At 41.9% G+C, this 26,734-nt stretch overlaps 1 protein-coding gene and 4 long non-coding RNA genes across 6 annotated transcripts; 2 read left to right on the top strand and 3 right to left on the bottom strand.

Moving 5' to 3' along the window:
* The first annotated feature begins 353 nt into the window (after nucleotides 1-353).
* LOC132448077 (C-type lectin domain family 4 member C-like) lies at nucleotides 354-1,897 on the top strand. Its single transcript, XM_060039145.1, has one exon. The coding sequence runs from the start codon at nucleotides 444-446 to the stop codon at nucleotides 1,200-1,202; it is 759 nt and encodes a 252-aa protein (XP_059895128.1). The 5' UTR covers nucleotides 354-443; the 3' UTR covers nucleotides 1,203-1,897.
* A 7,092-nt stretch (nucleotides 1,898-8,989) lies between these two features.
* On the bottom strand, nucleotides 8,990-12,088 carry LOC132448079 (uncharacterized). The gene is made up of 2 exons (XR_009523285.1): nucleotides 10,698-12,088; nucleotides 8,990-9,325 (listed from the first exon to the last, which is right to left on the bottom strand). It is a non-coding gene; the product is annotated as an uncharacterized LOC132448079 (long non-coding RNA).
* On the top strand, nucleotides 9,458-20,700 carry LOC132448081 (uncharacterized). 2 transcript variants are annotated; one of them, XR_009523288.1, is made up of 2 exons: nucleotides 9,458-9,707; nucleotides 20,275-20,700. It is a non-coding gene; the product is annotated as an uncharacterized LOC132448081 (long non-coding RNA). The 2 variants fall into 2 exon arrangements; XR_009523287.1 differs by lacking the exon at nucleotides 20,275-20,700 and adding an exon at nucleotides 16,957-17,411.
* LOC132448083 (uncharacterized) lies at nucleotides 17,560-26,604 on the bottom strand. Its single transcript, XR_009523289.1, has 2 exons — nucleotides 25,885-26,604; nucleotides 17,560-18,093 (listed from the first exon to the last, which is right to left on the bottom strand). It is a non-coding gene; the product is annotated as an uncharacterized LOC132448083 (long non-coding RNA).
* On the bottom strand, nucleotides 18,249-21,776 carry LOC132448080 (uncharacterized). Its single transcript, XR_009523286.1, has 2 exons — nucleotides 21,541-21,776; nucleotides 18,249-19,956 (listed from the first exon to the last, which is right to left on the bottom strand). It is a non-coding gene; the product is annotated as an uncharacterized LOC132448080 (long non-coding RNA).
* Nucleotides 26,605-26,734: the final 130 nt, after the last annotated feature.

Genomic DNA, 26,734 nt, shown 5'->3' with positions numbered 1-26,734 from the left:
GAAGCATCTTTTGGCTATATTCTTAACATCCCAAAATCAATACATGAATCGAATGCTCAGACATCAATAATATCATCAACGTCTATCAAATGATCTGCTTTAACAGACACAGCCATTAATTAACAGTTAACCAATACCTATGGCTTAAATGTGTATTTGAAGAATATCTTGATGTTTATTTTGGTTCTTTTGATGTTGATCAACAAATCAACCTTACATTTAAGACCATAATTGATGCACTGCATGCACCACTTACTAAGACACAGGATGTGTCTTACCACACAGTGACTCTGCAAGCAAGTAGCCTCTGGTTAAAGTACTTCCTGTTTGATCAAAGTAGGCGTTAAGACTTTGACATGCTGGCATTCAAAACGCACAGAAGGACCGAGCACTCATAGGGGAAGGACGATAAGATAAACTCTGAAATCAGTTTGGACCAGAATATGGCTGAGGTGATTTACACCATGCCCAACATGATGACCAAGGCCAGGAACACACATGGAGAGAGAGAGGAGAGGATAGGGGACATCTACGCTACCATTGAGAGCCTCAGAGATCAACACCAGGACTATGTGGGGACAGAGGAGTCCTCCAATACTCTGGGAACAGTAAGAAGTCAGCAGCTGGACCCTGTGAGCCCTCCTAGGTGTCAGATCAGAGGTGTGGTGGTGCTTCTGGTCCTGCTGACTGTTGTCCTGCTGGCTGGACTGGTTGGGTTGGCAGTGCAACACAAGACCATAAGCATGAAGGTGGAGCAACTTCTCCAAAGGCTGAAGAATGTGACCGAGCAGAGAGACTTACTGACCCTTTGTAACCAGGACTGTCCACGTTATTGGGATAAGTTTGGTTGTAAATGTTATTCCAGACAGCAGGGATCCTGGAAAAAGAGCAGGGAGCTCTGTGTTTCCGACGGAGCCGATCTGGTGGTTGTGGACAGTGAAAAGGAGATGGACTTCATCAACAGGTACGGCGGGACCATCTGGCTCGGAGCGACAGATGAGGCCAGTGATGGGTTGTGGAGATGGGTTGATGGGACCGTCCTGTCAGCGGATAACCCCTCCTGGGGAAGAGGGAAACCTGATGGTGGCAGGGAGAAGAACTGCTTATTAAATGAGCACAACAGTACCATCTGGCTCGGAGTGACAGATAAGGCCTGTGAAGCCATCAACTGGGGGCTTTGTGAATATAATTTAATGAAATGATGGATGAAAACATTTCTTTGTCTGACAGATTTGTTTATTTGACTATTTTTATATCTTAATGCCAACAGACATTTGTTGTTTTGTTTCATACTTGTTGAGTTCTGCCATTCGATAAGAGCTGTGATTGCCAGCAAGGTTTTATTTCCTTAAAAGGAGATGACATGAAGACTTCCCTGGTCACTGAAGGAGCTGTACATAGATGCTGCTCTTGTTACATTATTTCTTTCAATGTTTCCACAGTTGCTCTCGGTGTTGGAGGCTGAGGTTAGGCGGTAAAGAGTCATGACAGTCATTGGCTGGTTTTCAGTTGCTGCAAACCACACTAGTTCTCTATTTAGGGCTTCATTTGCTGCCTTTGCCTTTGTCCCCTCAGCTTATCATTTAATAATTTTCCATTGAAATGTATCTCGTCTTTGTCACCATACAGTGATCACTATAAAACACTTGCATAAATTATCTGTTGGTTCTACGGTGTTCAGAGAGAACAGTAGACTTGTGTCTTGGTGTCTGAATGGGCTTGTAGGTCTGCACTTAGTTTTGCGTTACTTAATGAACACTTTTGAAGGTACATATGCATACATGCATTTTCACACATACAGTAATTTGTAAATTGCATTGAATATGTACATTTTGTGTCCATTCAGCTGTGTTTGCTGTAGTGAATTGTACCTCTTATTAAAGCAGCTCTTGATTAATATGTTTTGCCGATTTTTCATTAATGGGATTTAGTTTGGACTTGGTCCCTTTGAACAGACATTGTTCAAAGGGACAATGATATGGATGTTTTTATTTTAAATTTACTTTTAAGACTCAATCGAAAATAGTTTAGTCTTTTAAACTGATCCTGGGTCGGTCAACTAGTGCCAGGGTTCAATTCCCTCTGGGGCCGCCACTGCTTAGAACAGTTGCATCATAAATCTAATGTTTCAGTCACTCATTTATCTGTAATTATTGCAGTTACATTATTGTTAAGGCGCTTTGGAGGAAGCATCCGCCAAACGATCGTACAAATGATTTCCTCTCACTTGTGCAATCTGTTCTCTAAATATTCTCTATTAGCCTACTTTTGGTGAGGGTTCAGTTTGACTTTGATGTAGACACGTGTTCTTCTGTTCAATGTCAAAGTGAAATATTATAAACATGGTCATTCTGCAGCTGCTCATGGCAGGTCAAGGGTCCTCGATGTAGTATGCAGTCCACCCGTTAGTAGTGATAATACATATTTAAAAAGCGAACTTCCTCCTTGCATTTAATCTTTAAGTTTCTTATTCAGTTGTTACCTTTTCTCCTCTGGCCTTTAGAATGGTCGTCCACCAAAGCGGCAAGGCCTCTAGTCTAGACGATCACAGCACACCCTCACAGCAGCAGCAGCAGCCGCCACCGTGGTTACCGTGGTATCCATGGACCACACGCTGCACGGAGGCGGGGGACTCGGGGGACGTCGGGAGCGTTCTCCTCCCGCCGTCGTTTCCCCACGCGGGCACGCGGGATGCAAACACAACAGACTAGCTCAGACGTTGTTGGATCTTCTCCGTTTTCCTACTTTGGTTTCTAATCAAAGTTTTTTGTTTTGTAGAGAGCAACAGTAGACTTGTGTCCTTGTGTCTGAATCGGCTTGTAGGTCTGCACTTAGTTCTGCGTCTGCACTTAGTACTGAATGAACACTTTTAAAGGTTCATAATATACATACATGCATTCTCACACATAGTCATTTGTAAGTTGCATTGAATCTGTAAATGTAGTGTCCATTCGGTTGTGTTTGCTGTAGTGAATTGTACCTTTTATTAAAGGTTAAAAATTAATATGTTTTGCTGATTTTTTATTAATTGGATTTAGTTTGGATTTGGTCCCTTTGAACAGACATTGTTCAAAGGGACAATGATATTTATTTTTTTATTTACTTTTGGGACTCAATAGAAAATAGTTTAGTCTTTTAATCTGATCCTGGGTTGCTCAACTAGTGCCAGGGTTCAATTCTCTCTTGTGCTGCCCCTGCTTAGAACAGTTGCATCTTAAATCTAATGTTTCAGTCACTCATGTATCTGTAATTATTGCAGTTACATTATTGTTGAGGCGCTTTGGATAAAGCATCTGCCAAATGATTCTACAAATCATTTCCTGCTACTGGATCCATCTGTTCTATATATTCTTTATCACTTTTGCAGAGGGTTGAGTTTGACTTTGGTGTAGACGCGTGTTTTTCTATTCAATGTCAAAGTGAAACATTATCCAATGTGCAGCATTAACATGGTCATTCTGCAGCTGCTTAGGTCAAGGGCCATTGTCTAGTATGTGGTACACCCGTTAGAAGTGATAGTTCATACAAAAAAATCTCCCCTTTGTTCTCCCAACCATCTCATTTGTTACCTTTTCTCTCCCGGCCTTAGAATGGACGTTACCGAAAACGGGAAGGCCTCCAGATGATCACAGCACACACTCACAACAGCAGCCGCCGCCATGTTACCGTGGTAACCCTGGACCACGCCCTCCACGGAGGATGGAGGACTCGGGGGATGTGGGGAGCGTTCTCTTTCCGACGTCGGTTTCCCACGCGGTCACTTGGACACAAACACAACAGACTTTGAACTCAGACGTTGTTGGATCTTCAACGTTTTTTTTATATACTTTTGCTTTTCTAAGCAACAAAGTTTTCACAAGATGCTTTTTTGTCGTTGGTGGAAAAACGAATTGAAGCGAGCGATGCCATGTTAATGCTAGGATAGGCAATTTATTTTCGAAGCATCTTTTGGCAATATTCTTAACATCCCAAAATCAATACATGAATCGAATGCTCAGAAAAAATAAATGAATAAAATGGGGCATCTTTGGATGTTGGCCTATACTAAGCTTGCCCAATCATTGAATAAGGGCCAAATAAAATTATTGGATGGCTTACATTTCCGTTTGCCTACCTGGTAGACAAGGGCGCAGATCTTCTTTGTCATTTAGGGGGAGTTTTTTCTTCAGGGGACTTTCAATAGATTAATTGTTACTTTCAATTCATGATACCGGGAGTAACAAACAAAGCGCGATACCGGTTGGCTGTAGAAGTCTGACACCAAGTGGTGGTATAAATTATCTAGTTCTGCGGTGTTCAGAGAGAAACGAAGACTTGTGTCCTGTTGCAGCACTTGAACTGTTTTAGCGGCTACAAGAGACTGGTTTTACAAACTGCACCAGTCTGACCCCTAGTGGTCAAACAAGACCATGTCAATTCAAAATGCTAGAAGCTTAGTTTTGCGATACTGAAGGAACCCTTTCGAAGGTAAATAATGCTTATATGCATTCGCATACATACAGAGTAAATTGCATCAAATCTGTAAATGTAGTGCCATTCAGCTGTGTTTTCTGTAGTGAATTTGACATTTATTAAACCAGCTCTTGATTAATATGTTTTGCTGATATTTTATTCATTGGATTAAGTTTGGACTTGGTCCCTTTGAACAGATATTGACCTGATAAATAATTTACTTTGGGACTCAATAAAAAAAAGGTTAGTCTTTTAATCCGATCCTGGGTTGCTCCAAGACCTAAGGCTCAAATGTCTATTTGAAAAATGTCTGGATGTGTCTTTTGGTCCTTTTAATGTGTATCGAACAATCAACCTCATGGTTATGACCATAAGTGATAGGCTGCATTTACCACTTACTAAGAAAACAGGATGTGTTTTATCATACACAGTGAACTGCTGAAGGGTCAGAGAGAAGCCCAACTTTAAATGGACAGATGAGAGCTGTGAAGGCAGAAACTGGGGGCTTTGTGAAAATCATTTAATAAAATGATGGATGAAAACATTTCTTTGTCTGACTGATTTATTGCTTTGATTATTTTTTATATCTTAATGCCAACAGACGTTCGTTGTTTTGTTTTATACTTGTTAAGCCACTCGATAAGAGCTTTGATTGGCTGCAAGGTGTTATCTCCTTAAAAGGAGACTTCCCTGTTCATTGCAGGAGCTGTACATAGATGCTTTTCTTGGCACATTATTTTTTTAATGTTTCCACTGTTGCTCTTGGTGTTGGAGGCTGAGGTTAGGCGGCAAATAGTCATGACAGTCATTGGCTGGTTTTCAGTTAATGCAAACCACACTAGTTCTCTATTTAGGGCTGCATTTGCTGGCTTTGCCTTTGTCCCCTCAGCTAATTAATTAATTATTTTTCTGTTTAAATGTATCTTGACTTTGTCACAATGTAACTCAGTACAAAACATCCATGAATTGTCTAGTGGTTTTACAGTGTTCAGATAGAACAGTAGTGTTCAGAGAGAATCATTTCACAAGCAGTACAAGTCTGCCCCCTTAGTGGTCACTTCAAAATGATAGAAGCTTAATTTCAAGTTACTGAAGAAAAGCTTTTGAGGGAACATAAGCATTCTCACACATACAGTCAATTGCATTTCAACTGTAAATGTAGTGTCCATTCAGCTGTGTTTTATGCAGTGAATCTGACCTTTGATTAAATTAGCTCTTGATTAATGTTTTGCTGATATTTTATTAAAGATCCCATGGCATGGTACTTTATGAATGCTTTTATATAGCTGTTAGGGGGACCCTAATACAGTTCTTGAAGACGTTAAATAAATTCAGCTTTGGTGCAAAATTACAGCCACTACGAGCCAGACCCACAATGAGCTTTCCACAAACCTTTTTTTAGAGGCGGGTCAAGGTGGAGGTTGGGGGTGTGGCTCTGAGCAGCTTGCGGCCGACCACGGTACCATGCGCTCGTATTTACAGTGGATGTATCGCAATGGCGAGGCGTTCAGCTTTTGGCCGTGATCTGTAAATATTCTAGAACACTCAGGGTGCTCCGGCGGGAGTCCTGGAGCTCTATATCTAAATAATCATATTATACATAGATATCTATATCATATTATATATATTATCAGGGCCAAATGCTATCTGCGCCTCCAGACGATATTATGAATCTCAAACGACTGCGTCGGGTTCTCCGACGTCTCTGGTTCTTCCACTTCCACGTCAATCTGAAGTAGACTGAACCGCGACATGGAGAAGAAAGGGACTGTTGCCCTCGATTGTTGAACACCATTTTCTCCCGCCGGAGCCCCGCCGCCCTCCGTCGAGGCACCACCGTCTCGGCAGCAGGCAGCGGGCAGCGCCGAGGCACCACCGCCCCAATCGCGGGCAACAATCCCTTTCTCCTCCATGTCGCTGTTCATGTACTTCAGGGAGTCAAAGCCAAAGTTCCCTTCCCCCAATTCCTTCTCAACCATGGCTGAGATAACTCCCACTACGAGTCTCTTTGTGGAAAGACCAGAGACGTCAGAGAACCCTACATGTTATGCGCCATAACACCAACAGCAGAACGGTTATCCACATATCAAAGAAGTGTTCAACACTTGCGTTACAGTGTGTGTATTCACACACACAGACACACATGTGGCGCTCGCACGGTCGTAGCTCATTGTCTCATTGGCTGGCCAAATTCTCTTGGAGGGCAAAGCAGTGAAAGGGATGGTAACATGTCAAAATTCCAAATCGGCGCGTCTGAGCTTTGTTTTTTCAAAAGGCAGACCGGGTACCTTGTGTTCGTTTTACACATAACGCCATTTCTAGCTACTGGGGGACCATAGGCAGGCTAGGGGAACTGATATTAATGTTAGAAAACCTCATCAAGTGACATTTTCATGCAATGGGACCTTTAAATTGGATGTCGTTTGGACTCGGCCCCTTTGAACAGACATTTACCTGATATTTAATTGATCCTGGGTTGCTCCACCAGTGCCAGGGTTCATTTCCCGCTGGTGCCGCCCGTGCGTAGAATAAAACTAACATTTCCTTCACTCATGTTTATGCCATTATTGCAGTTACATTATTGTTAGGACGCTTTCATAAAAAAGAATCTGCCAAATGAACGTACAAATCTTTTCCTCTTACTTTTGCAATCTGTTCTCTATATAATACTAATCACTTTTGCAGAGGGTTGAGTGTGACCTTGGTATAGACACGCGTTACTCTGTTCCATGTCAAAGTTAAACTATATCAAGTGTGCAACATGGTCATATGTGGCTGCTTATCACAGGTCAAGGGTCATCGATGTAATATGTGGTACACCCTTAAGTTGTGGTAATACATGGCCGAAATTGTGATATCAAACCCAACTCTTCTCTCCAAAGCTGCTCCTTCACTGTGCCTCATTGGCTATATCCTAAGCCAATCAGAAGCTTTTTACATTCCATAATCACAATCTGCCTGATTCATCTATTTGACTCTGGCTTTTTTTTACTCCAAATGAAAGATTAACCTTAAAATATGACTTAGGCGATTATACTATTAGGCTAACAACATACAAAAAAGCTAAACTAGCAGAACTTCGCCTCGCATGGATTAAAGTTTTTTATTAATTAGTTACTTTTCTCTCCCGGCCTCAGAATGGAAGTTCACGAAAACGGAAAAGGCCTCAAGATGATCTCCGCAGCAGAGCCCCACACCAGCAGTGCTGCCGCCATGGTTACCATGGTAACCATGGACCACGCCCTCCACGGAGGCGGAGGACTCGGGATGTCCGGAGCGTTCTCCTCCCGACTTCGTTTTCCCACGCGGGCACTTGGATACAAACACAACAGAGTTCAAGCTCTGACGTTGTTGGATCTTCTCAGTTTTTTAATATATACTTTGGTTTCTTTCCAAAGTTCTTTGTTCTGTAGATATGCCGATCACACGTTGTGTAAAGCAATAAAGTTGTCACAAGATGATGTGTTTTGTCGTCGGTGGAGAGCTAATCGAAGCGATGCCGTGTTAAAGCTAGGGCTGGGAATTTATTTTTGAATCATTTTTTCTCATATTTGTTGATCCTTTACATCCAGACCCAATTAATAAATCGAATGCGGCGACAAAAATAAAGAAAATCTGACATCTTTGGATGTTGCAGGACTATACTAAGCTCGTCCAATCATTTATCTTGGGCAAAATTATTGATTGGACGGCCTACCTGTCTGTCTACCTACCTGGTAGGCCAGGGGGGGATCTGCTTTGTAACTTAAGGGGGGCCACGAACATGGAATTTCTTTCTGGAGTGGACATCAATAATATCATCAACGTCTATCAAATGATCTCCTTTAACAGACACAGCCATTAATTAACGGTTAGCTCAAATGTGTATTTGAAGAATGTCTTGATGTTTATTTTGGTCCTTTTGATGTTGATCAACAAATCAACCTTACGTTTAAGACCATAAGTGATGCACTGCATGTACCACTTACTAAGAAAAGAGGATGTGTCTAACAATACACAGTGACTCTGCAAGCACATGTAGCAAGTAGCCTCTGGTTAAAATACTTCCTGTTTGATCAAAGTAGGCGTCAAGACTTTGACATGCTGGCATTCAAAACGCACAGAAGGACCGAGCACTCATAGGGGAAGGACGATAAGATAAACTCTGAAAAAAGTTTGGACCAGAATATGGCTGAGGTGATTTACGCCAAGCCCAACATGATGACCAAGGCCAGGAACACACAAGGAGAGAGAGAGGAGAGGATAGGGGACATCTACGCTACCAGTGAGAGCCTCGGAGATCAACACCAGGACTACGTGGGGACAGAGGAGACCTCCAATACTCTGGGAACAGTAAGAAGTCAGCAGCCGGACCCTGTGAGCCCTCCTCAGTGGCCGATCAGGGCTGTGGTGGTGCTTCTGGTCCTGCTGTCTCTAACCCTACTGGCTGGACTGCTTCGGTTTGTAATGCAACACAAGAACATATGCATGGACAGAGACGTGGAGCAACTTGTCCAAAGGCGGACGAATGTGACAGAGCAACACAAGACCGTAAGCATGGAGGTGGAGCAACTTGTCCAAAGGCTGAAGAAAGTGACAGAGCAGAGAGACTCACTGCTTTGTAAACAGGACTGTCCAGGTGGTTGGACTAAGTTTGGTTGTAAATGTTACCGGCTTTCCAGACAGTGGGAATCCTGGAATAGGAGCAGGGAGCTCTGTGTTTCCCTCGGAGCAGATCTGGTGGTGGTGGACAGTAAAGAGGAGATGGACTTCATTAGCGGATACGGCGGGACCATCTGGCTCGGAGCGACAGATGAGGCCAGTGAAGGGATGTGGAGATGGGTCGATGGGACCGTCCTGCCAGGGGATAACCCCTCCTGGAGCAGAGGGAAACCTGATGGAGGCAAGGACAAGAACTGCTTAAGGAAGGTCTGGGGGCAGCTCAACACTAAATGGACAGATGATAGCTGTGAAGACTACAGATATGGGTTTTGTGAATATAATTTAATGACATGATGGATGAAAACATTTCTTTGTCTGACAGATGTGTTTCTTTGACTATTTTTTTTATCTTAATGCCAACTAACATTCGTTGTTTTGTTTCATACTTGTTGAGTTGTGCCATTCGATCAGAGCTGTGATTGGCTGCAAGGTTTTATATCTCCTTAAAAGGAGATGACATGAAGACGTCACTGGTCACTGCAGGAGCTGTACATAGATGCTGCTCTTGTTACATTATTTTTTTAATGTTCCCACAGTTGCTCTCGCTGTTGGAGGTTGAGGTTGCTGGTTTTCAGTTGCTACAAACCACACTAGTTCTCTATTTAGGGCTTCATTTTCTGCCTTTGCCTTTGTCCCCTCAGCTTATTATTTAATAATCTTTCCATTGAAATGTATCTCGACTTTGTCACCATACAGTGATCACTATAAAACACTTGTATCTGTTGGTTCTACGGTGTTCAGAGAGAACAGTAGACTTGTGTCTTGGTGTCTGAATGGGCTTGTAGGTCTGCACTTTTCCGTTACTTAATGAACACTTTTGAAGGTACATATGCATACGTGCATTCTCACACATACAGTAATTTGTAAATTGCATTGAATATGTACATTTTGTTTTCATTCAGCTGTGTTTGCTGTAGTGAATTGTACCTTTTATTATAGAAGCTCTTGATTAATATGTTTTGCCGATTTTTCATTAATTGGATTTAGTTTGGACTTGGTCCCTTTGAACAGACATTGTTCAAAGGTAGGCTACAATGATATGGATTTTTTTATTTTAAATTTACTTTTGAGACTCAATCTGAATTATTTTAGTCTTTTAATCTGATCCTGGGTCGCTCAACTAGTGCCAGGGTTCAATTCCCTCTGGGGCCGCCACTGCTTAGAACAGTTGCATCATAAATCTAACGTTTCAGTCACTCATTTATCTGTGGCGTTTTGGAGGAAGCATCCGCCAAACGATCGTACAAATGATTTCCTCTCACTTGTGCAATCTGTTCTCTAAATATTCTCTATTAGCCTACTTTTGCTGAGGGTTCAGTTTGACTTTGATGTAGACACGTGTTCTTCTGTTCACTGTCAAAGTGAAATATTATATAATGTAAACATGGTCATTCTGCAGCTGCTCATGGCAGGTCAAGGGTCCTCGATGTAGTATGCAGCCCACCCGTTAGTAGTGATAATACACATTAAAAAAGCGAACTTTCTTCTTGCATTTTTCTTGCATTTAATCTTTACATTTCTTATTCATTCATTCTTATTGTTACCTTTTCTCCTCTGGCCTTTAGAATGGTCGTCCACCAAAGCGGCAAGGCCTCTAGTCTAGACGATCACAGCACACCCTCACAGCGGCACCAGCCGCCACCGTGGTTACCGTGGTATCCATGGACCACACGCTGCACGGAGGCGGGGGACTCGGGGGACGTCGGGAGCGTTCTCCTCCCGCCGTCGTTTCCCCACGCGGGCACGCGGGATACAAACACAACAGACTAGCTCAGACGTTGTTGGATCTTCTCCGTTTTCCTACTTTGGTTTCTAATCAAAGTTTTTTGTTTTGTAGAGAGCAACAGTAGACTTGTGTCCTTGTGTCTGAATCGGCTTGTAGGTCTGCACTTAGTTCTGCGTTACTGAATGAACACTTTTAAAGGTTCATAACATACATGCATTCTCACACATACAGTAATTTGTAAATTGCATTGAATCTGTAAATGTAGTGTCCATTCAGTTGTGTTTGCTGTAGTGAATTGTACCTTTTATTAAAGGTTAAAAATTAATATGTTTTGCTGATTTTTTATTAATTGGATTTAGTTTGGACTTGGTCCCTTTGAACAGACATTGTTCAAAGGGACAATGATATTTATTTTTTTATTTACTTTTGGTACTCAATAGAAAATGGTTTAGTCTTTTAATCTGATCCTGGGTTGTTCAACTAGTGCCAGGGTTCAATTCCCTCTGGGGCCGCCACTGCATAGAACAGGGGCATCTTAAATCTAATGTTTCAGTCACTCATTTATCTGTAATTATTACGGTTACATTATTGTTAAGGCGCTTTGGATAAAGCATCCGCCAAGTGATCGTACAAATCATTTCCTGCTACTGGGTCCATCTGTTCTATATATTCTTTATCACTTTTGCAGAGGGTTGAGTTTGACTTTGGTGTAGACGCGTGTTTTTCTATTCAATGTCAAAGTGAAACATTATCCAATGTGCAGTATAAACATCATGGTCATTCTGCAGCTGTTTAGGTCAAGGGTCATTGATCTAGTATGTGGTACACCCGTTAAAAGTGATAGTTTATACAAAAAAATCTCCCATTTGTTCTCCCAACCATCTCATTTGTTACTTTTTCTCTTCCGGCCTTAGAATGGACGTTCACGAAAACGGAAAGGCCTCCAGAAGATCACAGCACACCCTCACAGCACCAGCCGCCACCATGGTTACCGTAGTAACCATGGACTCGGGGGACGTCGGGCCAGAAGGACCACTCTTTCTCTCTTTCATAATCACCATCTACCTAACTCATCTATTTGACACCGGCATTTTTCACGCTAAATAAAAGATTAACCTTAATATATGACTTAGAAAATTATGCTGTGAGGCTAACGACATACAAAAGAACTATTGTAGCAAAGCTTCGCCTCGCATGGGGTGATGATTCTTTTTCATTTGTTACCTTTTCTCTCCCGGCCTCAGAATGGACGTTCACGAAAACGGGAATGCCTCCAGATGATCACAGCACACCCTCACACCACGGACCTGGTAGCAGCCACCGCCGCCATGTTACCGTGGTAACCCTGGACCACGCCCTCCACGGAGGCGGAGGACTCGGGGGATGTGGGGAGCGTTCTCTTTCCGACGTCGGTTTCCCACGCGGTCACTTGGACACAAACACAACAGACTTTGAGCTCAGACGTTGTTGGATCATCAACGTTTTTTTTTATAGATACTTTTGTTTTTTTAAGCAATAAAGTTGTCACAAGATGTTTTTTTTGTCTTTTTTGTCATTGGAGGAAAAACGAATTGAAGCGATGCCTTGTTAATGCTAGGGTAGGCAATTTTTTTTCGAAGCATCTGTTGGCTATATTCTTAACATCCCAAAATCAATACATGAATCGAATGCTCAGAAAAAATGAATTAATAAAATGGGGTATCTTTGGATGTTGCAGGCCTATACTAAGCTTGCATCATTTAATTTAGGCCAAATTAAATTATTGGATGGCTTACATGTAGATAGAACTTTATTGTCATTGCACATGTTACAGAGCAACGAAGTTGAGAGGGGTCTGGCTGCAGACATCCACCCACACGCTCCAAACATCCACCCACAGGCACTTCCGCTGCAGACAGAAACATCCACCCACACGCCGGAAATTGCGTGCTGGTGGATGTCTGGAGCGCGATTTGCACATTATTCAACAGCGCCCCCTCGGGTCACACTTTTCGTTGGGTCGCAGAATTCGGTGTAACAACGGGACTCACTGCTCGAAGATGTGACGTTCGGCTCAGCTGCACTTGGAGGTTATGGTAGGTGAGGTGACTATTCAAAACACAGCGATACAATTATAAATGCACGAGACTTGCATTTCTTTTCCGATCTATTAGTTTCATTAAGTTTAGATTTTTACATCAAACAAATAACAGAACGTTACACCAATATCAATGTTTCCCACAGACCAAGGACCAATGTGTGGTGCGCGGGGGGGGACATTACCGCTGTCAAGAAAAAAAAAAATATATATCTATTTTTTTTTTTTAATACAAAAAAAAATAAAATAAAAAAGACAATCAATTCGTGGCGCTCGATGTTGATTCTGTGGCGCCGCGCCACACAATGGTCTATGTATGGGAAACACTGAATATGAAGCATTTGTTGTTTTAATCCACACTGACGGTGGCAAACGCTAGCTAGGTGTCATTTTTGTAAAATAGGCAAATGTTTTTTGCAAACGTTGTGTAGCCTATAGTCGGTCTTATTAAACGATTTTAGAGATTTGTCGATGTGTTGGGAGCATAAACGATTTTAAGATTTGGACTTTTGACAGTCATCTGTAGTCCAAAACTACGACGGAGTATTAGGGCCCCACGAAGAAAAATTTTTTTTTGCCGTGACGAGATTAAAATCGACACGTCGACATTAAACTCGAAATGTCCAGAATAAAGTTGAATTTTCATGCCGACTTTAATCTCTTTAGCAGCGGATGACACGAAGTAGTCATCCGCTGTAGTAGTGCGGCATTGCCAGTGGTTGCATTGACGGTTTTAGTCGCTATATTGTTTGGATGGAGGCCTACACCACAAACAATGACCCCAGGGTTATTCCCGGCTACTTCGTGTCATTCGCTGAACGCTTGGGAGGATGCCCGGAGCGTCTGCGTGCTGACAGAGGAACGGAAAATGGACACGTCGAGATTAAAGTCGATATGATGTTTCAACTTGATTCTCGACGTTTTGAGTTTAATGTCGACATGTGGACATTAAAGTCGACGTGTCGATTTTAATCTCGTCACGGCAAAAATATTTTTTTTCTTCACGTGTGGCCCTAATACTCCGTCGTAACAGAGTTAAGTTGTAATAAAATAATTACCACGAATTGAATTGACGCAGCTCGTTTCGCTTTAACTAGAGTTGCACCTATCAGCTGTTCATCTCCGCAGCGGTGGCTGAGAAGTGTGATATCATTCTATAGACAAAATCGATCGTTAAATATTCGATCTGCCTGTTTAGTTCATACAATCTGTTTATAACTAAGAGATCATAGCACTTAGTTCAGTTAAAAGGGGTAAAAGAGATCAAAAATGTAATAAAACGGATAAAAGTTAATGAATTACTGTTATGTAATAGCCTACTATCCTGTCTCAGATTCTAAATGTTCAATGTCCCCCAGTCAATAGGGTGCTAGGGCTCAGACAGTTCATAAAACATATAATGAGAGAGAGAAACAGATGTAAAGTTCAGTATGAGGTAGAAATATATCTCATCATTAATTATATGCCAATAATAGTTAAAGTTGATGCTCTGATGGGACTAATTTGTCTAGACTACAACCACTACTGAATTACCGCCCTTTAAATAGTTTGCTGTGCTGTGAGAATTTATCGTCTTTGATCTTAATTTTTTCTACAATTAAAACATAAATTTTAACTTTTTTTTTCTGTCTTTTGTAGATGCATCACTCGATTTTTACGGATGATTCAAAGCCAGAAGTCAAACGCTGCACAACTTGCTGCACACTTTTCCACTGCCCCCTATGCCCAACTTTCAAACCAACCATCAACACGAAGCTTCAGTGCCACCTGGAATCCCACATAAAACATTCCATTAGATTTAAAGGTGATATATGTATGTGTGTAGAAAGAATATAAGAATATATGTGTATATGTCTGTAGACAATATTTATGAATGTGTGTCTGCTTACTTTTATAAGTCACTGACTCATTTTCCTCTATCTTTTGCCTGCATTGATCTTAGACAAAAAGATATGCAGGTGCAACCTCAGCTGCAGGGATGGGGGACATTATCATTGCCCCCTTTGTGGCAAAACGATCATCAGGAAGTCGGTTATGGATCTACACCTGAAGTCCTGCACAAACACGCAAGACAGTCCCTCCACCTCCGCTGCCGTCCATGCATCCAATCAAAACCCCATCACAAAGACAGCCACCACCTCTCCAGCTCCGACTGCTCCTTCTCCCCAAGCTTCAACTGTTGTGTCTTCCTCTGCCGTCTCTGCTGCCCAGAGTAAAAGTACAACCGGTTTGAAAAAAGGAAAATGCCCGCACTGTAAATTAACTTTCTATAAGAAAAACATAGAAAAACACACACACACACACGTTGTGTGTGTGTGTGTGTGTGTGTGTGTGTGTGTGTGTGTGTGTGTGTGTGTTGAGGTTCTGAGTTCAGTTATCTGTTGAGTGTTCTTAATAAAGTGTTATAACGTTTACAATGTATTGATTTTTTGTATGACTTTACTTATTCACTTTGGTTAAGTTAAAACACAGACTTGAGTTTGTCGGATTTAAATATGGGCAAATAAGGTGGTCCAGCAGCACAAGGTAAGACAATATTATAGACAATTAGAGCCAGATATTAAATGAATGATGGTTCAGAGTAAGAATTTAGGAATGCAAAAGTGCTAATAACATATGATAAATTGTGTTGGAATGCAGTCGAACCTTATGATATTAAGACAACAGAATGTAACATAGCTAGACCTAATATAAATATGTCAGAAAAGGTGAAGCTAAAGGGGAATTGTTCTAACCATTCCTGTCCACTCATACATAGTATTTAAAATAATTATTAGCCTCAATCTCTGATGCCCTTCAGCTTTACAATACGAGTATCAGTTTGTGTCCGATCAAATATTAAATTGAGATGATTGCAGTATAACACAGAGGGAATCTGAATAAGGTGTGTGTATTTACAGAAAGAGAAGAGCCATAAGCTCCAGCTTAAAGTAAACAGCGAGTGTCAGGTCTTCTGTCCAAAACCGGAAGCGTTTATCCGATTTTATAACTTAATTTATTTCGTTCATTTATGTAAACACATTACTTAACGCCCTTTCATTTATGTAAACACATCGTAACGCCCGATTTTTATTTTATTTTCCGATTTTTATTTTTTATTATCCGATTTCCGGCGTGTGGGTGGATGTTTCTGTCTGCAGCGGAAGTGCCTGTGGGTGGATGTCCGGAGCGTGTGGGTGGATGTCTGCAGCTAGACTCTCTTGATTAGTTTTGCGATACTGAAGGAACCCTTTCGAAGGTAAATAATGCTTATATGCATTCGCACACACACAGAGTAAATTGCATCGAATCTGTAAATGTAGTGCCATTCAGCCGTGTTTGCTGTACTGAATTTGACATTTATTAAAGCAGCTCTTGATTAATATTTTTTGCTGATATTTTATTCATTAGATTAAGTTTGGACTTGGTCCCTTTAAACAGACATTGACCTGATATCTAATTTACTTTGGGACTCAATAAAAAAAGGGTTAGTCTTTTAATCCGATCCTGAGTTGCTCTAAGGCCTAAGGCTCAAATGTGTATTCAAAAAATGTCTTGATGTGTCTTTTGGTCCTTTTAATGTGTATCGAACAATCAGCCTCATGGTTATGACCATAAGTGATAGGCTGCATTTACCACTTACTAAGAAAACCGGATGTGTTTTATCATAGACAGTGAACTGCTGAAGGGTCAGAGAGAAGCCCAACTTTAAATGGACAGATTAGAGCTGTGAAGCCAGAAACTGGGGGCTTTGTGAAAATCATTTAATAAAATGATGGATGAAAACATTTCTTTGTCCGACTGATTTATTGCTTTGATTATTTTTTATATCTTAATGCCAACAGACGTTTGTTGTTTTGTTTCATACTTGTTAAGCCACTCGATAAGAGCTTTGATTGGCTGCAAGGTGTTATCACACCTTAAAAGGAGACTTCCCTGGTCATTACAGGAGCTGTACATAAATGCTTTTCTTGGTACATTATTTATTTCAATGTTTCAACAGTTGCTCTCGGTTTTGGAGGCTGAGGTTAGGAGGTAAAGAGTCATGACAGTCATTGGCTGGTTTTCAGTTAATGCAAACCACACTAGTTCTCTATTTAGGGCTGCATTTGCTGCCTTTGCCTTTGTCCCCTCAGCTAATTAATTAATTACTTATTTTTCTGTTTAAATGTATCTTGACTTTGTCCCAATGTAACTCACTACAAAACAACCATGAATTGTCTGGTGGTTTTACAGTGTTCAGATAGAACAGTGTGTTCAGAGAGAATCATTTTACAATCAGTACAAGTCAGACTCCTTAGTGGTCAATTCAAATGGTAGAAGCTTAATTTTAAGTTAAGAAAAGCTTTTGAGGGTACATATGCATTCTCACACATACAGGGTCAACTGTATGTGTGTTCAACTGTAAATGTAGTGTCCATTCAGCTGTGTTTGCTGTAGTGAATTTGACCTTTTATTAAATCAGCTCTTGATTAATATGTTTTGCTGATATTTTATTAAAGATCCCATGGCATGCTACTTTATGAATGCTTTTATATAGCTGTTAGGGGGCCCCTAATACAGTACCACTACGAGCCAGTCAAACAATGAGCTTTCCCAAAACATCCCTTTTTTTAGAGGCGGGTCAAGGTGGAGGGTGGGGGTGTGGCCCTGAGTAGCTTGCGGCCACGGTACCATGCGCTCGCGTTTACAGTGGATGTATCGCAATGGCGAGGCGCACACAGCTTTTGGCCGTGTTCTGTAAAATATTCTAGAACATTCCGGTTGCTCCGGCGGTCCTGGAGCTCTATATCTAAATAACATCATATTATACATAGATATCTATATCATATAATATATATTATCAGGGCCAAAAGCTGTCTGCGCCTCCAGACGATATTATGAATCCTCAAACGACTGTGTCGGGTTCTCCGACGTCTCTGGTTCTTCCACTTCCACGTCATTCTGAAGTAGAATGTACCGCGACATGGGGAAGAAAGGGATTGTTGCTCTCGATTGTTAAAAGTGATTTTCTCCCACCGGAGCCCCAACGCACCACCGCCCCAATCGTGTGCAACAATCCCTTTCTCCTCCATGTCGCGGTTCATGTACTTCAGGGAGTCAAAGCCAAAGTTCCTTTCCCCCAATTCCTTCTCAACCATAACTGAGATAACCCCCACTACGAGCCTCGTTGTGGAAATACCAGAGACGTCAGAGAACCCTATATATACACACACACACACACACACACACACACACACACACACACACACACACACACACACACACACACACACACACACACACACGGTGCCTAGAATAAAACTACTAACATTTCCGTCACTCGTGTTTATGTCATTATTGCAGTTACATTATTGTTAGGACGCTTTGTTAAAAGCATCTGCCAAATGATCGTACAAATGTGTACCTCTTACTCTTGCCATCTGTTCTCTATATATTACTAATCACTTTTGCAGAGGGTTGAGTTTGACTTTGGTATAGACACGAGTTATTCTGTTACATGTCAAAGTTAAACAATATCAAGTGTGCAACATGGTCATTCAGCAGCTGCTTATCATAGGTCAAGGGTCATCGATGTAATATGTGGTAAACCCTTAAGTTGTGGTAATACACGGACCAAATTGTGACATCTCACCCAAATCTTCTCTCCTAACGCTGCTGATTCACTGTGCCTCATTGGCTATATCCTGAGCCAATCAGAGTGCTTTTTATATTCCATGATTACCATCTGCCACCGTCCACCATCAAGCATTTTTTCTCATTATTGTGGATCCTGTACATCCAGACCCAATTAATAAACCGAAGGCGCCGACTATAATAAAGGAAATCTGATATCTTGGGATGCTGCAGGACTACAAAAAGCCCGTCCAATCGTTAATCTCGGGCCAAATTAATGATTAGACGGCCTACCTGTCTGTCTACCTACCTGGTAGGCCAGGGGGAGATCTGCTTTGTAACTTAAGGGGGGCACGAACATGGAATTTCTTTCTGGAGTGGACATCAATAATATCATCAACGTCTATCAAATGATCTGCTTTAACAGACACAGCCATTAATTAACAGTTAGCCAAGACCTATGGCTCAAATGTGTATTTGAAGAATGTCTTGATGTTAATTTGGTCCTTTTGATGTTGATCAACAAATCAACCTTATGGTTATGACCATAAGTGATGCACTGCATGTACCACTAACTAAGAAAACAGGATGTGTCTTACCACACAGTGACTCTGCCAGCACATGTAGCAGGTAGCCTCTGGTTAAAATACTTCCTGTATGATCAAAGTAGGCGTTAAGACTTTGACATGCTGGCATTCAAAACGCACAGAAAGACCGAGCACTCATAGGGGTAGGACGATAAGAAACTCTGAAAACAGTTTAAACCAGAATATGGCTGAGGTGATTCACGCCACGCACAACATTGCCAGGAACACACAAGGAGAGAGAGAGGAGAGGATAGTGGAGATCTACGATAGCATTGAGAGCCTCAGAGAACAACACCAGGACTATGTGGGGACAGAGGAGTCCTCCAATACTCTGGGAACAGTAAGAAGTCAGCAGCCGGACCCTGTGAGCCCTCCTCGGCGTCAGATCAGGGCTGTGGTGGTGCTTCTGGTCCTGCTGTCTGTTGCCCTGCTGGCTGGACTGCTTCGGTTGGCAGTGCAACACAAGACCGTAAGCATGGACGGAGACGTGGAGCAACTTGTCCAAAGGCTGAAGAATGTGACAGAGCAGAGAGACGCACTGCTTTGTAAAAAGGACTGTCAAGGTGGTTGGTATAAGTTGGGTTGTAACTGTTACAGATATTTCAGTGAGAGGGGATCCTGGAGTAAGAGCAGGGAGCTCTGTGTTTCCTTCGGAGCAGATCTGGTGGTGGTGGACAGTAAAGAGGAGATGGACTTCATTAGCGGATACGCCGAGTACTTCTGGCTCGGAGCGACAGATGAGGCCAGTGAGGGGTTGTGGAGATGGGTTGATGGGACCGTCCTGTCAGCGGATAACCCCTCCTGGAGTGGAGGGAAACCTGATGGTGGCAAGGACAAGAACTGCTTAAGGAGGGACTGGGGGCAGCAGCCCAACATTAAATGGACAGATGAGAGCTGTGAAGACAACAGATATGGGCTTTGTGAATACAATTTAATGAAATGATGGATGAAAACATTTCTTTGTCTGACAGATGTGTTTCTTTGACTATTTTTTTTATCTTAATGCCAACTAACATTCGTTGTTTTGTTTCATACTTGTTGGAGAAGCTGTTGGAGGAGCTGAAGGTGCTGTACATAGATGCTGTTCTTGTTACATTATTTTTTCAATGTTTCCACAGTTGCTCTCGGTGTTGGAGGCTGAGGTTAGGCGGTAAAGAGTCATGACAGCCATTGGCTGGTTTTCAGTTGGTGCAAACCACACTAGTTCTCTATCTAGGGCTGCACTTGCCTTCGTCCCCCCAGCTTATCTGATCATTTTTCCATTGAAATGTATCTCGACTTTGTCACCATACAGTGATCACTATAAAACACTTGTATAAATTGTCTGTTGGTTCTACGGTGTTCAGAGAGAACAGTAGACTTGTGTCTTGGTGTCTGAATGGGCTTGTCGGTCTGCACTTAGTTTTCCGTTACTTAATGAACACTTTTGAAGGTACATATGCATACATGCATTCTCACACATACAGTAATTTGTAAATTGCATTGAATATGTACATTTTGTGTCCATTCAGCCGTGTTTGCTGTAGTGAATTTGACCTTTTATTAAAGAAGCTCTTGATTAATATGTTTTGCCGATTTTTCATTAATGGGATTTAGTTTGGACTTGGTCCCTTTGAACAGACATTGTTCAAAGGGACAATGATATGGATTTTTTGATTTTAAATTTACTTTCGAGTCTCAATAGAAAATAGTTTAGTCTTTTAATCTGATCCTGGGTCGCTCAACTAGTGCCGTGCAATTCCCTCTGGTGCCGCCCCTGCTTAGAACAGTTGCATCATAAATCGAATGTTTCAGTCACTAATTTATCTGTAATTATTGCAGTTACATTATTGTTAAGGCGTTTTGGAGGAAGCATCCGCCGAACGATCGTACAAATGATTTCCTCTCACTTGTGCAATCTGTTCTCTAAATATTCTCTATAAGCATACTTTTGCTGAGGGTTCAGTTTGACTTTGATGTAGACACGTGTTTTTCTGTTCTATGTCAAAGTGAAATATTATAAACATGGTCATTCTGCAGCTGCTTATGGCAGGTCAAGGGTCCTCGATGTAGTATGCAGTCCACCCGTTGGTAGTGATAATACAAGACAATTCTTGCATTTTATCTTTAAATTTCTTATTCAGTTGTTACCTTTTTTTTTTTTTTTTTTTTTTTTTTTCTTTTTTTTTTTTTTTTTAAATTGTATTTAGTTTGGACTTACTTTTTCTGTTTTTCTGTTCAATGTCAAGGTGAAACATTGTCAAATCTGCAGTATAAACATGGTCATTCTGCAGCTGCTTTTGTCAGGTCAAGGGTCATCGATGTAGTATGCAGTCCACCCGTTAGTAGTGATAATACATACATGCAAAAAAAAAAAAGGAACTTTCTGCTTGCATGAGTTAAGTTTCTTATTCAGTTGTTACCTTTTCTCTCCCGGCCTCAGAATGGACGTCCACGAAAACGGCAAGGCCACCAGATGATCACAGCACACCCTCACAGCAGCAGCAGCCGCCACCGTGGTTACCATGGTAACCATGGACCACTCCCTCCACGGAGGCGCAGGACTCGGGGGCGTCGGAAGCGTTCTCCTCCCGACGTCGTTTCCCACGCGGGCACTTGGATAGAAACACAACAGACATTGAGCTCAGACGTTGTTGGATCTTCCCCGTCTTTTTATATATTTTTACTTTTCAAAGTCCTTTGTTTTGTAGGTTTGTCGATCACACGTTGTGTAAAGCAATAGAGTTGTCACAAGATGATGTGTTTTGTCGTCGGTGGAGAGCTTATTGATCGTGTTAAAGCTAGTGATACCGTGTTAAAGCTAGGGTAGGCAATTTATATTTGAAGCATTTTTTCTAAGATTTGTTGATCCTTTACATCCAGACCCAATTAATAAATCAAATGTGCTGACAATAATAAAAAAAATCTGATATTTTGGGATGTTGCAGGACTATACTAAGCCCGTCCAAGCTTTTACCTTTGGCAAAATGAATGATTGGACGGACTACTTATCTGTCTACCTAACTGGTCGGGGGACGGGGCAGATCTGCTTTGTAACTTAGAGGGGGCCACGAATATGGACTTTCTTTCTGGAGTGGACATCAATAATATCACCAACGTCTATCAAATGATCTGCTGTAACAGACACAGCCATTAACAATATGCACTGGTTTGCCAAGACCGATGGCTCAAATGTGTATTTGAAGAATGTCTTGATGTGTGTTTTGATGTTGATAGAAAAATCAACCTGACGGTTCTAACTATACGTGATGCATTGCATAAACCACTTACTAAGGAAAGAGGATGTGTCTAACCATACACAGTGACTCTGTAAGCACATATAGCAAGTAGCCTCTGGTTAAAATACTTCCTGTTTGATTAAAGTAGCCGTTAAGACTGAGGAGCTGGCATTCAAAACGCACAGAAAGACCGAACACTCAAAGGGGTAGGACGATAAGGAACTCTGAAAACAGTTTGGACCAGAATATGGCTGAGGTGATTCACGCCACACCCAACATGATGACCAAGGCCAGGAACACACAAGGAGATGGAGAGGAGGGTATAGAGGACGACTACGATAGCATTGAGAGCCTCAGAGAACAACACCAGGATATGTGGAGATTGAGGAGTCCTCCAATACTCTGGGTCCGGGAACAGTAAGAAGTCAGCAGCAGGACCCTGTGAGCCCTCCTAGTTGTCCGGTCAGGGCTGTGGTGATTCACTCCACGCCCAACATGATGACCAAGGCCAGGAACACACAAGGAGAGGGGGAGGAGGGTATAGAGGACGACTACGATAGCATGGAGAGCCTCAGAGATCAACCCAAAGCTCTTGGAACAGTAAGAGGTCAGCAGCCGGACCCTGTGAGCCCTCCCATGCGTCCAATCAAGGCTGTGGTGGTGCTTCTGTTCCTGCTGTCTTTTGCCCTATTGTTTGGACTGGTTCGGTTTGCAATGCAAACTATGTCAGCATAGAGAGCCTCAGAGATCAACACCAGGAATGAGAAGGGACAGAGGAGTCCTCCAATACTCTCTGGGAACAGTAAGAAGTCAGCAGCCGGACCCTGTGAGCCCTCCTAGGTGTCCGATCAGGGCTGTGGTGGTGCTTCTGGCCCTGCTGTCTGTTGCCCTGCTGGCTGGACTGCTCGGGTTGGCAGTGAAACACAAGAAGAAGACTGTAAGCATGGACAGAGATATGGAGCAACTTCTCCAAAGGCGGAAGAATTTGACAGAGTAGAGAGAGTCACTGCTGTGAATATCATTTAATAAAAAATGATTGATTAAAACATTTTTGTGACTTCTTTATTTCTTAATGCCAACAGACATTGGTTGTTTTGTTTCATACTTGTTGAGTTCTACCATTCAATAAGAGCTGTGATTGGCTTCAAGATGTTATCTTCTTAAAAGGAGATGACGTGAAGACTTCACTGGTCACTGTAGGAGCTGTACATAGATGCTGTACTTGTTACTTTATTTTTTCAATGTTTCCACAGTACCTCTAGCTGTTGCAGCACCTCTCGCGGCTACAAGAGACTGATTTTACAAACTGCACCAGTCTGACCCCCAGTGGTCAAACAAGACCTTGTAAATTCAAAATGCTAGAAGCTTAGTTTTGCGATAGCCTACTGAAGGAACCCTTTCGAAGGTAAATAATGCTTATATGCATTCGCACACATACAGAGTAAATTGCATCGAATCTGTAAATGTAGTGCCATTCAGCTGTGTTTGCTGTAGTGAATTTGACATTTATTAAAGCAGCTCTTGATTAATGTGTTTTGCTGATATTTTATTCATTGGATTTAGTTTGGACTTGGTCCCTTTGAACAGATATTGACCTGATAACTAATTTACTTTGGGACTCAATAAAAAAAAGGTTAGTCTTTTAATCCGATCCTGAGTTGCTCCAAGACCTGAGGCTCAAATGTGTATTCAAAAAATGTCTTGATGTGTATTTTGGTTCTTTTAATGTGTATCTAACAATCGGCCTCATGGTTATGACCATAAGTGATAAGTGACTAAGAAAACAGGATGTGTTTTATCATACACAGTGACTCTGCTAGCCCGAGCTGCGAACTGCTGAAGGGTCAGAGAGAAGCCCAACTTTAAACGGACAGATGAGAGCTGTGAAGCCAGAAACTGGGGGCATTGTGAAAATCATTTAATAAAATGATGGATGAAAACATTTCTTTGTCGGACTGATTGAGTTCTTTGATTATTTTTTATATCTTAATGCCAACAGACGTTCGTTGTTTTGTTTTATACTTGTTAAGCCACTCGATAAGAGCTTTGATTGGCTGCAAGGTGTTATCTCCTTAAAAGGAGACTTCCCTGGTCATTACAGGAGCTGTACATAGATGCTTTTCTTGGTACATTATTTTTTTTAATGTTTCCACAGCTGCTCTCGGTGTTGGAGGCTGAGGTTAGGCGGCAAATAGTCATTGGCTGGTTTTCAGTTAATGCAAACCACACTAGTTCTCTATTTAGGGCTGCATTTGCTGCCTCTGCCTTTGTCCCCTCAGCTAATTAATTAATTATTTTTCTGTTTAAATGTATCTTGACTTTGTCACAATGTAACTCACTACAAAACATCTATGAAGTGTCTAGTGGTTTTACAGTGTTCAGATAGAACAGTATTGTTCAGAGAGAATCATTTTACAAGCAGTACAAGTCTGCCCCCTTAGTGGTCCATTCAAAATGATAGAAGCTTCATTTCAAGTTACTGAAGAAAAGCTTTTGAGGGAACGTATGCATTCTCACACATAGTCAATTGCATTTCAACTGTAAATGTAGTGTCCATTCAGCTGTGTTTTATGCAGTGAATTTGACCTTTGATTAAATTAGCTCTTGATTAATGTTTTACTGATATTTTATTAAAGATCCCATGGCATGGTACTTTATGAATGCTTTTATATAGCTGTTAGGGGGACCCTCATATTGTTCTTGAAGACGTTAAATAAATTCAGCTTTGGTGCAGAATTACAGCCACTCCGAGCCAGACCCACAATGAGCTTTCCACAAACCTTTCTTTAGAGGCGGGTCAAGGTGGGGGTTGGGGGTGTGGCTCTGAGCAGCTTGCGGCCGACCACGGTACCATGCGCTCGTGTTTACAGTGGATGTATCGCCATGGCGAGGCGCACACTGCTTTTGGCCGTGATCTGTAAATATTCTCGAACAGGCAGTCCTGGAGCTCTATATCTAAATAATCATATCATACATAAATATCTATATCATATAATATATATTATCAGGGCCAAACGCTATCTGCGCCTCCAGACGATATTATGAATCTCAAACGACTGCGTCGGGATCTCCGACGTCTCTGGTTCTTCCACTTCCACGTCAATCTGAAGTAGAATGTACCGCGGCATGGAGAAGAAAGGGATTGTTGCCCTCGATTGTTGAACGGGATTTTCTACCGCCGGAACCCCGCTGCCCTCCGTCGAGGCACCACCGCCTCGGAAGCAGGCAGCGGGCAGCGCCGAGGCAACACCGCCCAAACCGCGGGCAACAATCCCTTTCATCTCCATGTCGCTGTTCATGTAGGCTACTTCAGGGAGTCAAAGCCAAAGCTCCTTTCCCCCAATTCCTTCTCAAACATGGCTGGGATAACCCCCACTACAAGTCTTTTTGTGGAATTACCAGACGTCAGAGAACCCTACATGTTATGCGCCATAACACCAACAGCAGAACGGTTATCCACATATCAAAGAAGTGTACAACCCTTGCGTTACAGTGTGTGTATTCATACACACACACACACACACACACACACATGTGGCGCTCGCACGGTCGTAGCTCATTGTCTCATTGGCTGGCCAAATTCTCTTGGAGGGCAAAGCAGTGAAAGGGATGGTAACATGTCAAAATTCCAAATCGGCGCGTCTGAGCTTTGTTTTTTCAAAAGGCAGACCGGGATACCTAGTGTTCGTTTTACACATAACGCCATTTCTAGATACTGGGGGACCATAGGCAGGCTAGGGGAACTGATATTAATGTTAGAAAACCTCATCAAGTGACATTTTCATGCAATGGGACCTTTAAATTGGATGTAGTTTGGACTCTGTCCCTTTGAACATTTGACATTTACCTGATATTTAATTTACATTTGGGACAAAAAAAAAAAAGATTTGTCTATTAATACGATCCTGGGTTGGTCCACCAGTGCCAGGGTTAATTTCCCGCTGGTGCCGCCCGTGCGTAGGTTAAAACTAACATTTCCGTCACTCATGTTTATGCCATTATTGCAGTTACATTATTGTTAGGACGCTTTGTTAAAAGCATCTGCCAAATGAACGTACTAATCTTTTCCTCTTACTTTTTCCATCTGTTTTCTATATAGTAGGCTACTAATCACCTTTGCAGAGGGTTGAGTGTGACCTTGGTATAGACGCGCGTTATTCTGTTCCATGCCAAAGTTAAACAATATCAAGTGTGCAACATGGTCATTATGCGGCTGCTTATCACAGGTCAAGGGTCATCGATGTAATATGTGGTACACGGATACCAGACGCGGATACCAGAGAGACTGTTGATCTGATCTTAAATACAATGCACTTTCTATTTTACTCAATTATTTGCATATGTTTTCTTTTATTTATCTATTATCTTATTTTATTGT

Source organism: Gadus macrocephalus, chromosome 19 (genome assembly GCF_031168955.1).
Source record: "Gadus macrocephalus chromosome 19, ASM3116895v1".
Lineage (NCBI taxonomy): Eukaryota > Metazoa > Chordata > Actinopteri > Gadiformes > Gadidae > Gadus > Gadus macrocephalus.
Note: the sequence above shows the minus strand (reverse complement) of the source record. Positions and strands in the feature narration are given on the sequence as shown.

Bases quoted from the DNA above. Each gene is read 5' to 3' on its own strand.
- LOC132448077 (XM_060039145.1), top strand. From the start codon at position 444: ATGGCTGAGGTGATTTACACCATGCCCAACATGATGACCAAGGCCAGG.